Source organism: Copidosoma floridanum, unplaced genomic scaffold, assembly GCF_036245765.1.
Source record: "Copidosoma floridanum isolate Cflo_tuat_1 unplaced genomic scaffold, Cflo_Japanese_pri ptg000008l, whole genome shotgun sequence".
NCBI classification, from domain to species: domain Eukaryota; kingdom Metazoa; phylum Arthropoda; class Insecta; order Hymenoptera; family Encyrtidae; genus Copidosoma; species Copidosoma floridanum.
This window is the reverse complement of record NW_028321885.1, coordinates 3,477,204-3,495,535: the sequence shown is the minus strand read 5'-3', so window position 1 is coordinate 3,495,535 and position 18,332 is coordinate 3,477,204. Positions and strand designations below refer to the sequence as shown.

Genomic DNA, 18,332 nt, shown 5'->3' with positions numbered 1-18,332 from the left:
GATATATCTAAGGAATTCTCCGTCAAGCATAACACAAGATAGCTTGTCATGTCTACTTTCAAACGTTATGTACGTTTTTTCAATTTAAAAAATGGTAGATCCAATATGACTCTTGAAAGACGTCAACCTCAACTTAAAAAAATGATATTATTGAGTTCTCATGCCCCTAAAACTTATTTAAAGTGTAATGAGACCTTATTTTTACATATTTGTGGTCACTTAACACAAATTTGACGTTTATTCTAATTTAGAAGGCTTCAGGTCGTCCGTAACCTCAAAAAACTATCATAAAAGCAGTTATTCGCACGTTAGCATTGATAGATTGTAAGAATAATCTTAAAACAGATTGTACTGACGTAATTGAGGTCGCTAAACACAAGTATAATGTTTATTTTCAGTTAGGACTATTCAGGTATTCCCTAACCTTGAAAAACCACTCGAAAAAGCAGTTATTCGCACGTTTGCATCGATAGACCGCAAGAATGATCTCAGAACAGCTACTGCTAACGTAATTTTGATCGCTGAACACGAATCTGACTTTTATTTTCACTTGCCATGTTTCAGGTCATTCCTTACCTCGAAAAACCTCTCAAAGAATAAGTTATTCGCACGTTAGCATTGATAGATCGTACCCCAAGTTATATAAAGTCTTATTTATTCGTAATTTTTTCATCAGAGCCTAAGGTTATGTTTTGGCTAAAGGCCGTTTATCACAGTTAGTGGGGTAAAAGTTTAGAGAGATAAGAAAAAGAGCGCAAATATATGCAGCAATGCTAGTTTGTTTTTCTCGTATATATGTTCTTACATACACACTTTTACACATACTCTACGCCTACCTTGTAGTATTTTTAAAAAAGCTTGGTTGTAAGTCTATTTTGAATTTTAATTGCTACATCCAAAAGTCATATTTCATATTTAAAACACTGTCTGATCTGTACAGACCGTCTCAATAAAATCTCGCGTGATTCTTTTATAATGCTACATGTGAAATTAAGATATTTCAGAAGAAAGCATCTAGGAAAAAATGTTTAAAAAGGTACATTTCAACGATCTGCAATATTTGTTGTGTATTTTTTATGCTATTTCCTCTATACGTTTAATGTTAGAATAGAATCTGTCAAAAAAACCTATGTGCTTCCTGAAAGCACAATAACTGGCATGTAGTACTACTCTATTAAAGAAAGGGCACTACTGGATGGTTTTCCTAAGTCTTTTGAATACAATTATATTGTGGGTATTAAATAGGGACTATTTTTTTAGTGTGTAAGTGTATGTGACAGATGTGAGCGTGGTGAGAAAAATATTATTAACTTAGATAGTAGAAAGTTGTCTTAAAAGCATCGGAAGGTTTAATGAGAGAGCATAGTCTTGTACTGACCAACCTGCATATTGCTTATATTGTACTTTGCTGTAAAATATTTTTCACCATCATTTCAATCATTAAATTTTTTAAATATTTTCTTAAATTATACGTAATCAAGATAGGTATACTTATTCCAGTCCAACGATAAATGCTAATGAAAGGTGTATTTGCATTGATTATTATTTTTATCTGCGGTATGATGCTATAGAAGTAAGACTATATATTTGAGTACCTGAGCACCCACTGTCCATTGATTTTTGTTGGTAGTTATTAGAAGGTTTTATTAAATAGAACGATAAATGCGCAGTAGGTGCAGGCCGAACAGACAGATTGGAATGTCAACAGGTTCTGGTACTTCAATATCGGACTCATGTACCACAAACACTCGACAAATTCGCTGAGGCTGCAGCTATGAATTTATTTAGTTACTGTTCAGAAAAATATCACTTACGAAAGAGTAGCTTGATTGAGTAATATGGGCCTCAGACTGGAAACTTGCAAGATTAATTGACAATGGAGAACAAGGTATTCTAGAATGCAATTTTTGAATGTAAGTTTGTTTTCGATGGAACTAATTATCGAGAGCATAGGGTGTTATGCTTAACGGAGAATGCCATATATATATACATATATATTTATAATAGTAACTCTTTAAAAACAAATTATAATTGTGATTCTTTAACAGATTTAAACCTTAGATAAAATTATGTTACAGTAAAATTTGGTATATTACTTCATTTTTGGCGATTTTTGGGAATTAAAAAAAAACTTTTTTATTATGATATTATTGAGTGCACGTGCAGGGCATTCTGATAATGCTGTTGCATGTAACGTGCTATTTTTGAGCTTTGTACATGAAGAAATAAGCTTTACAGGAACAATTGCAGATACATTTAACTTCAATAATGCCTTGCTTCGTTTTGTTTTCTTCAAAATAAATTATTTTATAGGATATGGTTCAAGCCCTTTCTCTCAGTTCATTAGCTTTTGTAGTCAGTTCTCTGTATACATAAGATAACATGTTACTGTTATTGCATTTTCAATTTAGAGAAAAGAATAAACATAAGCTATGTATACATACGAAGTAATTACGAGCTGTTTTGAAATTTGTAAAATCAATACCAAGACAATCGTAACACTGCTACGTAAACAGACAGTTAATGTAGTGAACAATTTACTTTTGTAGAAGTATTAATTACGAAAGATAAAGATAAAAGAGTAAGGCAGCTTGTATTGTATAATATACAATGACCTGCACTGAAAAAAGGTGTAAAAGCTAGGCGTCATAGTTTATAAATATCAGCAGCGTGACAGTGATAGAAAACTGAAAGTTTCACCTGATTCAAAAATTTTCCATCATGCCTTAAAAAGTTATAACTTTCAAGGCCATATGGTTTCTTGTGTGGAGAAGTAGCATTGTCACATGATTCAGCTATCTAGTTAAAATCCCGTAATCATAAAGCAGTTATATAGTATGTGTCTTTGAAGTTATTGTAAGTGACAGTGCTAAAGGGAAATACGATTTCTTTGACGGGACCCATATTAAAGCAGTACCATACTAACACAATTTTGCATATCTTTTTTTTGGTGTTGTCAATTTACTGTTGTGTAAGATCACATTTATACTAAATCAAAAAAAAAAAAAATCAATTTTTTTTACTTAATAAGTTAGAGAAATTAATAAAGGAACTCGTCTTGTTTTGTACAAAAAATATCTACCTGAATACTGTCAAAAATATTACAAGTATTAGTGTAAGCATCAATATCATGTATTAAAAGCAAAACGAAAAAACAGTGACTAGTGGGTGCTTAGGTACCCAAAAATCAAATGAAACTTTGATAAAATTATATGGCAAACAATATTGGTATAAAAATACCTTTCATGAAACATTCTTCTTTACGAAGGTGGTATCATTATCGTGGGAATACGGATAACTAAGTTAATAGGGTATAGTTGTAGTTATTATTTTAACATTAAATAAACTAACAATTACAAGCAATACATAACAGTGCAACACAAGAAAAATAATATATAGTTTGGCCAGTACAGTACTGTGGGCTTTCATTAAATCTTCCGATGACTTAAAACCAACTTTCTTCTGCCTACGCTAATTACATCTCTAGCGTGCTCTCACATTTGTAAAGTACGCCTCTTCACTTATTCCTAGTCGATATTGAGCATACGAAGTATGATTTTATCCAAAAAACTAAGATAAACCATTCCACTACACCACTGTTTCTAATGGGAAAGTGTAGCAAGCCAGTGAATTTTCCTTCAAGACGTTTATCATACTCACGTTTTTTGCATAGGTTATGTTTGTATAAAATATGTATCCAAAATAGCTTAAAATATATCTTTAAAAATTGCAGATTAATTAACAGTACCCTTTTATATCCGTTTCATTCTTCGAAATTGCAATTAAACATGTAATCTTACGGAAAAACCACGTCAAGTTGCATTTATATAATCAGTAGAAATCTTTTAAGTCTTTTGTTATGAAACATTACTTTAAGATTAACCTTTTCAATTTTTAAAGAGATCTATGAGTTGGTTTTTAAAAAAATTTAAAAAGAGAAAATCAAGTAGGTGTAAAAGCGTGTATGTAAGTACATCCACATGAGAAAAATAACTGCCATCGTTACTGCATATATTTGCGCTCCTGTCACCTCTCTGAACTTTTTCCATAGTAACAATGAGACGAACGTCTGAATGTCAAAAAATCACCTCAATAACAAATGAAAAAATTGTGAAAAAATAAGTCACCATAAAAATTAATCATCGTATTTATAAGGTAAAAAAAGGTTTTTTTGAATTTGGAAAAGATTAAAAAAATAATTGTAAAAAAAATTATTTAATTTTTTTTAAAAGTACCATAATAATAATTCACTAAATATTTAATAACGCATGAAAGAGATATTCTGCTAAAATGTACTAATTTCAGAGTGTTCGAGAAAAATATTTAACTAAAAAAAGGAAAAAGTGGGTAAGGGCCTCAGCTATTGTGCAAGTGATCACCGGTACAAATCTATTTCTGTTACTTATTACCTAAAATTCATAAGATTTAAAATGTGTACTGTCCTGCGGTGGCGTCAGGTGATGTCGTTCGGAGGGGATTGGTGTAGGACGGAACGGTACGTCAAGAATTTGGGTTGGAGGGGAAGTAACGTGCAAAATCCACTCCTGTTACACTTTTTCTCAGGGTCTAACATCTGAAATCGTTGATTTACTCTCACAGATAACGCACCTATAGAAGTGTATTTTTAACGCTCATGTCGTGTCAGTCATAGCTATAGACATTATGAGACCTTATCTTTTCGAAACACTCTAATTCCATTAATAATAACTTAATAAGGGCAATAAACAAGTGTTAACAAATATTGATTAATAAAAAAAAATTTTTTAATAAGCAAGCTTTGGTACACTTGAGTTTTAACTTTTTATAAACTAAGAAAAATGTTAATAAGAACCTTTTGTTTACGAAAGTAATAATGGAAATGGTTCTGAAGAGTGTGGCTTATAAATGTGACACAAAAGCTTTGGTGTACCTGTGTTTCCACTTTTTATAAAATAAAAATAAAATGGAAATAAGAACCTTTTGTTTTAAGAAGTATTAATGAATATGGCTCTGAAGACAATGGCTTATAAATATAACATTGATGATTTTACATGAACACAGTTGAATAGCTTAAATCTTTTTAATTAAAAATCAATAATGTTGTCAGTTTAGTAATACATTCACAAAAGCAGTACAAAAATTATTTTTGTATTTTTATATTGATATCCTTCTTTTCAAAAAATAGTTTGATGTTTTTTAACAGGTTAACTATAAATTTTAAAAAACTTCACATTCTAGGTTCACATAGAAATTCGATTCGAAAGAGGTGAGCATGGTGATGGTGATCCATTCGATGGACCAGGTGGTACTCTTGCGCATGCATACTTTCCTGTTTATGGAGGTGATGCTCATTTTGATGACTCAGAAAACTGGTCAATTAATAGCTTTCGTGGTACGAATCTATTCCAAGTAGCTGCACATGAATTTGGTCACTCTCTTGGTCTGAGCCACAGTGATGTAAGATCTTCTTTAATGGCTCCATTTTATAGAGGTTATAACCCTGATTTTATACTAGACAGTGATGACATAAATGGAATTCAAGTAAATATTTCTAGTTTGGTATCTATGATTTTTGTGAAACACATATCAAGAATAATTTTTCTTCCTTAGGCACTTTATGGATTAAGAAAAGATTACGTTAGTACGGAATCAAGCTTTCATCAACTATCAACAACTGTTTCATATTCTAGTGGAGAAGATTTACTGATTTGTATTGACTCTAGAATTGATACACTTTTTAACTCAGCTGAAGGATATACTTACGTTTTTAAAGGTAAAAGATATGATATTAAACATTCTTTTAATATTATTATTGATGACATGACTAATGTAAAACATGATAAAAAATGATCCTAATCTTTATCGCTAAGAACAAAATCAGTAAACTATTTACCACCGACAAGTGATAAGCCACAGTACTGCAGTACATGCTTTCGTCCTTTGGGTAAATAGGAATAATTATTTGGAAGATAATGTTGTGTAAAGTATTAGTAGAACCCTTAATTGTGTAGGAGTGATAGATTGGTGGATGTATGAAGTTCAAGTCTGATTTTTTTTGAGCATAGGAAGATAATCTACTTATTTTGGTACTGCACACTTGCTAAGTAGACTTAGTTGGTTTTCTCGGATATAAGTTATACAGATGTTTTGATTGAGTGGACTTAGAATAAGCCACTAGTCTTTATTTTTGGCTATTGTAAACTGATTATTCTCTTTCATGATTATCTACTTGTGCAGTGTATTTTGATGCTTTATCTTGCAGCTTGTAACACGGTCTGTGAGGATTAAGACGCTGAGTATGGCTACTTCACAATGAATGGGCTGAACTGAACTTATCGTGCTAAGAATATTACAAACAGATTGTTCTTCTTTATGGTCTTGCAGCAATCCTAGTTTAATTTCGGACACCAATTAGAGAAAAATTCTTACCTATGTGTTTTGCTCCACACTAATACTATTAGCTCCCCTAGGCAATGAGCAAGTTTAATGTGTATTGCGTACTTAGAATATTCATGCCTTTAGTGTAAAATAATAAATGTGGGTATTTTTCTCTCTTTTATAATAAATATTAAGAAGACGGGTTCTTTCTGACTTCTGGTCTGATTTCAGCAGGTATAGGACTCCTAATATTGTAGCCATGGTAGTACTTAATAAAGGAGTAAAATATATAGACAAGTTAAGAATTGTGCATTGTCTCGTAGTCATAGTTTTTAGTATTTTATTAGAGTTTGGAGTGTTAGTGACCTTATTTCAGCTAATTCAGTTGTATTACTGTTGTGTAGAGATTGTAATTTGTAAGTTTTTCTGTTAGTATCAATGAATTTTAATGCTCTTATGCATGGCTTGAGTAAAGATCTTAAGATCTTATTGATAAAAATCTTTGGTTAATACTGTGTTGATGGTGAAAATTTAACCACTAATATTAAAGCTAGAATTCAGGTTATAGGATAAATGTTTATGATAAGGACTTACATAATAATAGCCAGCTACTTGTCTACTGGTCAGTTGCTTCTCCAGAAAAGAAAATATGTCTACATTGCACAATTGTAATTAAGCCATTAATCAAATTATCGATTGTAAGCTTAAACAAGGACAAGTTAGGAAGTAAAGATCAATTTTATTAACATATTCTATGAAAAGGTGTACCTTGCAAGCCTAGGCAACATGTTGCATTTAGAGAAGGTGAAGTTAGGAAGTAAAAATTTTTAGTTAGCAGACAAACGATGCGATAAGCATTTTTATTGATGTGTGGGTGTGGCTACTAAAAGAGTAACACCATATAGTACTTGTGTTGTGGGTACCATATTATACCAAAGATCGATGTACATTACTAGACGTAATTCTGCTAAGTAAATAAACTTACGACAAATAACGACAACAATTTGTTAAAAAATTGTAAAAAATGCCATTATAGATAAAGTTTACAGCATAATCTAATATTTATAACCTTATTTATACAAAATTTGTCAACTGTACCAGTGCAAAGTAATAACGGCAAGTTCTGTTTAAAGCATTTCATGACTATAAATATGTATTCGCAATTTACACGCAAACTACGACAAAACCTTATTTCTATTTCTTTGCTATACAATTCCATTTCTATAGTAACACAAACCACATACAATTTTGTACACAAATTGTTTGCTACCCAAAGCAAAAGAATATCTTTCTGTTAAAAGCAGATCCTTATTTTTCATGATAAAAATATGACCCTTTGATATGTCTAGTACTAAAAGTGCTGCACACAACAAAATCTCTGAGAATCTTCAGTACTTTTTTGTCTGTCTTAAGCAAGTTCCTAATCTGTTGATATCCATACGAAGAGCCTCTATTATAGATCGTACAATGTATGAAAAAGTTAAATTAAAGAATGCAAGGAAAGATATGAAAATCATTATACTGTGTATTACTCGTTACACTAACCAGCGTGACTTGCTAGTCATCTAGCATCATACAAACATTCGCTCTAATACACATTTTTATAATGCTAGCAAGATAAGTATGGTATATTAAAGAATCAGCGTCTTATTAATCAAATTCCAGGAATAGTCGATTCCTTAACTAAAGTTGATGAAACTTCTTTTCGTAATTATGACGTTAAATTAATTAAACTGTATTTCTTTTCCTTGATTATTTAAGCATAGTTACTTTTTGCATATAAGCGTGTGCAGTTCAATTGCTCCCAGATCTGTATACGTATTTTTTTTATGCCAAGCACTTTAAACGTCTGTTAAAATATATATGATGAATTTATTTTACAGCGTAGTATTTACAAAAATCAAAAAGTTATGACATAGTTAATGGATACATGTTTGAATAATTTAATGTCGTACATAATAAGCTTAGGAGATTCAGGAGTTTCGTTTGAATAACTTACTATCTTGCATGGAATTGAAGATAAATGCTGGTTTTTCCACACAGTATATTATTCTTGCCAGCGATGTAATATTAGGTCTTAGTGCAAGTGTTAATCATATAAATCTGGGGTAGATCACTACCAAGCCACTCTAATACGTCCAGCCAGCAATTAAAGATCGTAGGATTCTCGTTTGTGAAGTACGCTTACTTTTACCATAACCCACTGTACTGGACCTTTCGTATATTTTTACGTGTATTCTCAGTAAAAAAAAATATATTAATTTCTTATTTTTATTAAAAATTTCACTAATGAAATGGGTTGTATGAAAAAAAAAAAAAAAAAAGGATTAGCAGAAGAGAAAAAAAATGTTAAAAACACACGCATATAAATAAATATATAAATGTATATAACATTTCATATCTTTAAACCAATAATTGATCAACTAATAATACTTATTTAAATAAGTTCTTAAAAAAATTCAAGTCTTGAAATTACATATATTGCAGTATCAAATTAATTGTGTTGATAAAAAGTTTTTATATAACTTATATAGCATACTTTGTAAGAAATTCTAGGAAAACAATTTTTAAAAAGTTTTTACAGTTAAGAATCAATATAACGTAATTTTTTATACTCAAACTACTTTCGTCTTCCTGTATATGATAATTTAAAAAAACCAAACGATAAATCTATATAAAATGAGTCCCTAATATTTTGTTTCATAAGGTTATGTTTAGTTATGAGATTGTTGAATTTTTACAAATTAATTATTAGGATCTGACCAAATCAGTTTTATTACTACAATAGTCAATATTAATATCTGTTTCGGTTAAAACAAGGTCCTGTCGCACTTATACCCTTCTCTCTCCAGGTTTTTCTGTACGTGTAGGTGTGTGCCGATGGTGGCCTGGCACTAATCGCCCTTGGACGGTATACCTGCTAAGCATGTAGATGACAGAACGTAGTTGAAGAATGAAAAAAAAATTTCAAATATCTTCAAAATTTCCAATAAGAATTATTAAGATCAGTTATCAAAAAGCGGAGATATCTTTAACAAACCGAAATTGAACATTAACGGCTCATAGCAAGCCCATAAGTGAATTGGGGTCTGGAAAAATTTTCAAAAATTTTTTTTTCACAAAACACTGCATACATCAAATTTTTAAGATTTTTTAGGGCCAAGGCAGTTTCATCCCCCTTATTCGGCTTGGTACTTTTCCTTTATACTATAATAGCGAAACACATACGTTTGGAATTAATAAAAAAAAATTTTATATACATAATCAGCCACAGCTCCCTCGTGATTTTTTTTTGCTCACTCTTGTGGTGAAACATAACTAAATTCTAAGAAGTACCAACAGTAGAGTAGCCAACTATATATGTGTGAAATTAGTTTAAAAAAGTCGATTAATATAGGTAGTAGTATGTTTGCTCGGTCCCTCGCGTTGTAAAAAACAGCTAAATCCTACGAAGTACCAACAATAAAGTAGCCTAGAAAGCTTTAAAGGAAGCTTACTGGAGTAGCTAACAACGTATGATTGGAATTAGCTATTTTTTAGGAGGGTCAGCTGAACTATACTTTACTATTATTCCTATACAGCAAAATAGTAGTAGCTTTTTTTTGTAGAAAAAGGGAAAATGCATTGAAACACACGGCAGAGACAGCAGTAGTATAATACTCAGTGGTTCTTTTTATTAGACCACCCATACCCAGTAAAATCACTCCCCCCTTAATGCCGCATAGCTTCAGTTCCACCTCAGAACCGCGTTAGCATTACTTCACGGTAGAGCTACCAGGAATGCCATCGTGTCTCAAGCATTAACAAGCAAGCTCACCACCAATTGCTTGAGGTGCCAATCCTCTTGAGTCCTGAAAAGGACTCGGTATCCCTGAGGACCACCACCCTGTCTGGCGCTTTATAGTAGGCTGCTAACTTAGCCAGTACCACTATATGCCTAATGCTTTTCCTTGCTTATAGGTAAAAGTACTCAGTGCAGTGTTGGTCGATATTAGCGTACCTTCTTACTCAAGGCCTTCTCGCCTTATTTGCATCCTGTTTGCACCTTTTTCTTGGCCTCTTCTAGCATTCTTCTGAATAGAGGGTAGCTGTCACTGCCAGCTTCGTGCTTAGTGTCCGTCGTTGGGTACAGAAAACACCGTGCTGGGCCTGAACACTTTTTCTTCCAGTGGTTGCAGCTTCTACACCAGAAGCAAAGCTTGGACCTATTTTCTTCTTTACATTGTTCTCTGATATTTTGTTTTGAGAGAGCTACTTTAGGCTTCTGGCTATTTAGTCCAAAAGTATTGACAAAAGCCTCTTAAATCTTGTCTTCCTCAACCATAGCTTCTGGGTCTCTTCTCTTTCTGGCTTATTTTGACAGTTCCCTATCTGGCTACCAACTTTTGAAGTTGCTGTAAGAATGCAATCGCATCCTCTACATCTTTGGCTTTTATAAGTATGTCTTCTTTCTTTGTGGTGACAACACTTTTAACTGCGGCATTAGCCTTGTCAGGGTCATAGTTCACCTTCATTGACTTCAGCACATGAGCGAACGTCTGCCCTTTGGCCATCTTTACCTTTTGCATTCTTTTTATATTAGGCTCAGTATCCTCTCTTTTCCGAACAGCAAGCTCATCATGCGTCTGATTGCTGAAGACAGACACTTAACTACCCTCGTTGACGTTACTACCTATGCTGGCAAGGCTTCCTCTTTGTCCTGTATCCGTAGGAACAGGTTTTAAACATTTAAAAGTCCCAGTTGGTTATGAGACACGTTTTTATGCTTCTCTTTCACCCCAGAATCCGTTGAGCCAGCGGCAGTTACCCAGGCTGGCACCGGATCGGAACTGCAGCTGAATTCCCTCAAAGAGGTTACCGCGTGGGGTACAAGTTTAACGTTGACGTTTTTTATTTTTTATTTTTCTTGAGAAAGTGTTGACCAGCAAAAGTAAACACTCTTCTTTTTCTCGGAAATAAGTGTCTGGGAAGAGTTATAACCAGCGCAGCAGCCCACTTTGTTGCCAAAGATAGGCGCTACTTGCTCAGGCCAGCCTGGAGTTGCCACTCTCCCCCAGTTCCGCCCGCGGAGACTGCCCTGGCATTGTGTAGAGAGTGTAGAAATGGTGTATGTGTGTAGTGTATGTATATGTTAGTACACTTCAATCATCCAAGCGAGACAAGCGGTAGGCATACAATCCCACACCAGCCAGAGAAAGATCTCACTACACACAAACCGAATTAACTCGTGAATATACCTTTATTTGTTTAGTTTGTGTGTGATGCATGTGTCTGAGAATAATGTTATAACCACCGCTTACTTCTATGCACCACGGGGTGAAGAGCAGTTAAGATCTGTCAAGGTTAGCACCATACCATGATAGAAGGCTGATTCTTAGTGGCTTGGACCGGGGGTCAGCTCCTACTGGCCCTCTCAGTCATTTAGTTTACATTCACGGATCTAGACAGCTTTCTTCGAGCTCTAGTCCCTACATGCATACACCACTTGTACTCTCATTCATATTTTAAAGTTCTCTCTTTTTTGTTTTTTCTTTTGTTTTCAGAGAAATTCAGTTCCTTACACATTCAAACGAATAATCACCAATTTTTTGAGAGCTTACCCCATTCCAATCCAGGCACCCCCACCAATGACATGATCTTGTAGCCCCTAGAGAGTGGGTAGTAGTAGACTTTTTTTTTGTGGAAGGAGAACAAATGCATTAAGGCCCACCACAGTGACAGTGCTAGGGTGGGACTCAGTGAATTTTTTTTATTAGACCACTCATACCCACTTCAACCCCCCCATAGCACGTGGCTTTAGTTTTACCCTGAAACCGTGTTAGCATTACTTCAGGGTGGAGCCACCAGAGAGATTATCACGTCTCACAGCATTAACGAGCAAGATCGCCACCATTTTCTAGAGGTGCCAATCCTCTCAAGTCCTGAAAACGACTCGGGGCTCCTAAAGACCAGCACCTGTTTTCCAGCGCTTGAACGTGTGACGCTTTCCCTTGCTAATAAGTAAGTAAACTAAGCGCCGTGCGAGTCCACATTTACTCTTTACATACGCATTTGTACTGTTTAGTTATGTCATGCCAAGAAAAAAAAAGCTGCCTATGGGGCAGCCTTGTCGTCCCACGTTGCGGTTCCCTCCTCTTCCTTCTAACGACAGACCACTAACCCGACGGAACCATCTACCGCTTCCCATCTCTCTTCGGTGCGGAACATCTCAGAGATGATGTTTTTGGGAGTGGGGGCCGTGCCGAACTTGTCCACTAGCTGCTGGCACTCACGGTGTCATTTCTCGCATACCAAAAATGTGTCTTTGACGATATCTGTAGTGCGCACATCTGGGGAATGCTTTCACTGCTATACGATGGAGATAGGCATTGAACTGACCATGCCTAGGGAGAAACTGGGTAAAGTAATAGTTCACCTTTCCGTGCCCTGTCCCCACCCATGGTCACAGATCCGGGACCAGCCGGTGCATCCTTGTACCTAGACTCGCATGATCCCGATCCTGTTGCCACGTCATCAACTTTTCATCCCACCTATCACCATGTTTTACGTCGCCAGAGCCCAGGAATTTCCTTCACCACTCCAGCCAAAGCAACACGATGGAAATCGTTTGTGCTATTACTATAACAGCAGTGGAGGAGACCGTGCAGTAGGTGCAAGCGATCCTTAGAGATCCGATGTGCTGCACCAAAGTAAGGTGCTCTCAGACGTTCCGTCTCGCAATCGCATCTACCCATACCTCCACGTTATACAGCAGTATCAAGTTAGAGACCGACACTAGAAGCCGTCTTTTGACCTCTCGCGGGCCCTCAACGTTCGGCATTAACCGTGTGAGCGCTCCCGCAACCTAGGCGGCTTTGCCAGCTACCCTCTTGAAGTGCTCCCAGAAGGTAAGCCGTGAGTCAACCCACACCCCAAGGTAGTGCACAACCAGGCTTGCACCGATTGCCACACTCACAACGCTCAGGTAAAAGTCCCCCCACACCACCTTTGTCAGGTTAGGACAACCATCTCTGTCTTGTCGATCGCTCATTGAAAACCGTAATCTCGCAGCCACTCCAACACTATCACGACCACCCATCGAGTTTCACGCTTGACCTCCTGATCAGTAAAGCCCATCAAATTGACTCCTAGAGGTATGTCAAAGCGCAGAAGTTTATCATAAACTAGGTTCCACGAGTCAGAGCCAAGAGCAGAGGTCCTGGCCCTGACTTATGAAATCTAGTCTATGATAAACTCCTGCACCTTTTTCTTAGTCCGTCCTTCGTGTCGTACCAGAGTGCACGATCCTGGAGATAGCTGTCCAGTATCCTTCTAAAGTAGTCCGGCACATTCTGGCACCTCAAAGCCTTTATTATGTTGGACCATTTTGCCAAGCTAAAGACATTTCTAACGTCGAGAGTGACTAGGACACAGGCACTCCTCGTCTTGTGTGAGGGTTTCCATGCTTCCTTCATTTACTCAAAAACCTTAGCCACAGCCATGACCGTCGAACGTCCCCTTTAAAACTTGTATTGATTGTTGGAGAGACTGGCTTCCCCTCTTAGACGAGTTCGTATTAGCCTCTTGATCATTTTCCCGGAATTATCCAGCATGGACAAAGGTCGGTGCAACGACGGAACCAAGGGGGGTGATTTGCTCTTGTCCAAAAGGACGAGCCTTTGGATCTTCCACCACTCGCTTAACAGTCCGTTGCGCAGAGATGCATTAAACATGTCCAGCTATACGTGTGGTTTTTCTGCAGTTATGACCTTGAGGACTTTAGACGGCACCCAGTGTGGACCTGGAGCTTTGTGGCCCATCGTCTTCAAGTTCACTGACGTCAGTTCATCAAGGGTAAAGAGAGGCACCTCACTTAGACTTATGTCCTCCTGCCTCCTTTTAGGATGCTCTAGAAAGAGACATTAGACCACCCTCCCCAAGAAGAAAGGTTCCATTGGTGCCACTAGGTCCAAGGCCCGCAGTCTTTTTAGCATGATTCGGTAGCCCAGGCCCCATGTATCCTCATCCACCTGAGCAATGAACTCGTACCAGCATCGGTTCTTGCTCACCTTAATCGCCTGCACCATGATACTTTTTGCTTCCCTGTCCACGGCAACAGCCACCTCTGCGTTTTCACGATTTCTGTGTCGCTGTGCAAGACGGCGTAGACACTGCGCCTCCCTGCATAGGTTGGCAGTTTCCGTGATCCACCAGTATCACGAAAGCCGGCCCCACCTGGCCATTCTTTTGGGCATATATTCATCACATCACTCTTTGACACGTCTCATGGTGTCCCCTACGAGAGCCTCAATCTCTGCCGAATAAATGATCTTGGTTATATTGGCAGGAGGGAGCGCGCTTATCATGGCTTTCCGCAACAATTCTCGACTAAGCTTGGACACGTTTCACCCAGCCGTTCGCCTTCGAGGTACTTCTCGCAAGTTTGCACCATGTTCTTCGTTTACCACGAAACTAACATATTGGTGAAAACTAGCCGTGTAGTCCTCCATAACCTGCCATTTAGACACCCGTGCTGCCAATTGTGACGACGCTAGTATAAGGTAAATGATTGTGCCTCAGTTCCCAGATCGCCTGAACGTTGCTAAACTACCAGACTTCATAACGATAAGATCTAGCCTTGTGGCCATCTTTAGCACCACCCGCCCTCTGAAATCGATTCCCAGCTCTCCTTAAGCGATGGTCTTGGAGTTAAAGTTGCTGTCCACGACCACGTCACCAATCTCCCCACACACGCGAACAGCGTCTGTGAGTACGGCAAATCGCCCTCTAAAGACTCCAATCAGAATGTTAGGGAAGATGAAGCAACTTACATAGAATACACTTCCACACCTGATCTGCACAAATCCATCTCCACCCCCAGTGTCAGATACGGAGAACTTGTCACTGCGAATCAGAATGGCCACGCATATAGTCCTGTGGCAGTACCAGTCCCAACCCAGTAACGTACGGGACAGCTCATTAAGAAAGAGCAAGTCCACACCCCGGGCACGGTAAAACTGGTCCAGCAAATCATTCGCAAGCACGGTCCTATCAATGTTAACCCGCAGGATTACCACCATTTCTGCCGAGCTTGCTACTGCAGGCGCCTTAGACACTCGAAACCCGGTATCTACAGCGACATGTCTGGCGTCTGGCTTTGGGACGACGTTCTTGCATAGGAAACAGCTCACTTCTTTTTCAGAGGAGATTCGTGCCACGTGGCTCTCTTCACCACACCTTTAGCTTGCCTCAGCCCTGTCAGGCCCACCACACTGCCTTGCAATGTTACCGAATCTCAGGCACCTGAAGTAGCACTTAACTTTAGGTTTGGGTCGCATCCTGCAGTTGACCTTGCCCAGCCTTGTATGATCCATCTTATCGAGGATTAAAGCCGCCGTTGCGGGTACCTCAACGTTAGCAACCCGATTTCCCCTTTCAGCACCGGCTGATAGCCGTACAGCCATATCAGGGGCTGTTTTGTCACCAAAGCAGTCCCTTAGGGCGACCTCAACGTTTTTTTTTTTCACCATAGGATCGACGTCCCTGATCTTCCAAGTAAGGCCCGGGGATAGGGTTCTAACACCACCAGCGTCTGCCACAATGTCTTTGAGCGCATCCGCGAACGCATTGCTAGGGCTATGCCCTTCTTCATCAGAGCTAGGACCACATCATAATTTTTTCCTTCTTCTGGCTTAACTACAATCGCCTCAGGCCTAGCCCTCTGGCGTCTCTTCTCGGTGAATTCACGGGGTTGACCTTCTTCCTATGTAAGTTTGGTCTCTTCCACCTTTTCTTTTTTTTTTTTTTTTGGACCTTCGTCCATTCCTCTACTCCATCCTTAGTGACAGCAGCACCATCCCTGCATTCAGCTGAAGGCTGGGCCCTTTTTTTAGAACGAAGTTCTTTATGTTGCGTACTGGGGGGGGGGGGGCTGTAATTTAAAAACCAACAGATTTGATGAAACAGAAGTGGCTAACTGGAAGTCACTTCCTCCTAAGTTTTCCCCCTTACCCCATCCCTCTCACCATTAGTTCCCTACACACTTCCCCTCACCCCACCATATATCTTTAAACCGTCCCGCGCTACTCTCCTGCACACCTTTGCTCACCACTCCCCTTTACACTCCCAAGCAATAAATATTTAAACGAATTTTAATTTTATTTTTCCACATTAATTTTTATTTGACTTCGAATTTTTTTCTTTTACAATTCTTAAAAAAAAAAAACAAAACAAAAAAACACTTTTTAATAAAGAGATTCAAACCCTCGACCTTTGCGTATGAGTCGAGTGCTTTACCCACTCTGCTAAGAGCGCTGCTAAAAACATTGTCACCAACTGTCACACTGGTGTTAAAAATATAAAAATGTTAGACTACAAATAGTATTTCTATCCAAACTTTGAAGGCTTAGGATAAAATATTTGAAATATTAATTTAAAAATTTTAAAAAGAATAAAGTAAAGTAATTTGTAAAAATAAGGAGTTTTAAACAGTTATTATTATTTTTTAATAAATCCCTTCGTATTGTTATTTCTAAAATTTCGTTTCTTAATATATAAGAAAGAGAACTGAAATTTATTTCTCTCAAGAAAACTCCATTGAATTATTATTATACTTAGTCCATTAAATATTGAATTTAAGAAGATATTTTTTTGTACGTATTATTATTGATTGAATAAAGACTACAAACAACATTTGAATAAAACATGTTATGTACTACCTTTGTAGGCATACGTTAATATTTTGGTAATAATCTATTTTTTAATTTAAGTGCTTTTGGAGATGTGTTAATCTTAAGACTAGAACAAGAGTCATTATTATTTTTTTAACAATAGACCTGTTAAATTCAATTTTATTGAAAAATAAACACTGTACTTGATAAAATAATTCTGTTGTTGCACTAAAAACTCTTAAAAAAAGGCCCTTCTTCCACGAATAAACTCTGATTAATAAAGTTACTATTTCATTGCTACGAGATAATAAATTTGATGACTTTTGCAATTTTATCATAACTAATAAAATTAATCTGAAAAAATGTATTTTAAATGTGTTGGCTATAACGTAACTTGAAGCTTTCTTAATTTTGGAAAAAAAAATATCTATTAGCTTTTTTAAAGGATACTTATTAAAGATCTTTATAAGTAAAAAAATTAATAGATTGTGCGATGGTAGACCTCAAAGAACACTAATAGTAACTTTTTATAATAAAAGGAATGTAGAAAAAAAAAAAAAAAAATGAAATAAAAAAGGGAATGACAAAAAAAACTTTGAAAAAAAAAAAACCAAATGATATAAGGGAAATGCGAAAAAAAAAAAAAAAAGAATACAATGAAATATAAGAAAATAATGAAATAAAATATAAAAAAAAATAAAGCAAGAAATAAAAAAAAAAAATAACAAGAAATGTAAAAAAAAAAAAAAAAAAAAAAAACTAATAAAATAAAACATGAAAAAACAATGGAATAAAATATTTAAAAAATTTAACAAGAAATGGAAAAAAAAAGTTAAAAAAAGTAATGAAATTAAATATGAAAAAAAAAACAAAAAATTAAAAAAAAAAAAATTAAAATAAACAAACCAAGGGGTAAAAATAGGTCATTGGACACACAGTGAAAACGAAGTTCTTTAAACATGACATGAGTATAAAGATACACAATTTTTCAGGTAACAAGAAGGTCGCCAGACCCATAGAAGAAACGAAGCTCTATAACAATAAGTACTGCATTTATGTAGTTCACTGAAACAAAAACTTAGAAAACGACTAAAAAAAAATAAGAAAATTTAGTTTAGTACTCACAATAGTTAAACTTCGTAAGTACGTCATGCATGAATATAGTACTCACAAAGCTCAACTATCTTAAGTACTAAACTTAATTTTCTTATTTATTTGATTCGTTTTTTACCCACTTAAACCCCCCCATGCTGCGTGACTTTTGATCCACCCCGGAACCGCGTTAGCATTACTTCAGAGTGGAGCCACCAGGGAAACCATCGCGTC

General features: G+C 36.3%; 1 protein-coding gene across 1 annotated transcript in view; it reads left to right on the top strand.

Moving 5' to 3' along the window:
- The window catches only part of LOC106639005 (matrix metalloproteinase-14-like), a 797,797-nt gene that overhangs the window by 451,210 nt on the left and 328,255 nt on the right, over positions 1-18,332 (top strand). The window contains exons 5-6 of the mRNA XM_089589223.1: positions 5,218-5,520; positions 5,590-5,752. Of these exons, the coding sequence (XP_089445349.1) occupies positions 5,218-5,520; positions 5,590-5,752 (466 nt within the window). The remainder of the gene's footprint in view (positions 1-5,217; positions 5,521-5,589; positions 5,753-18,332) is intronic.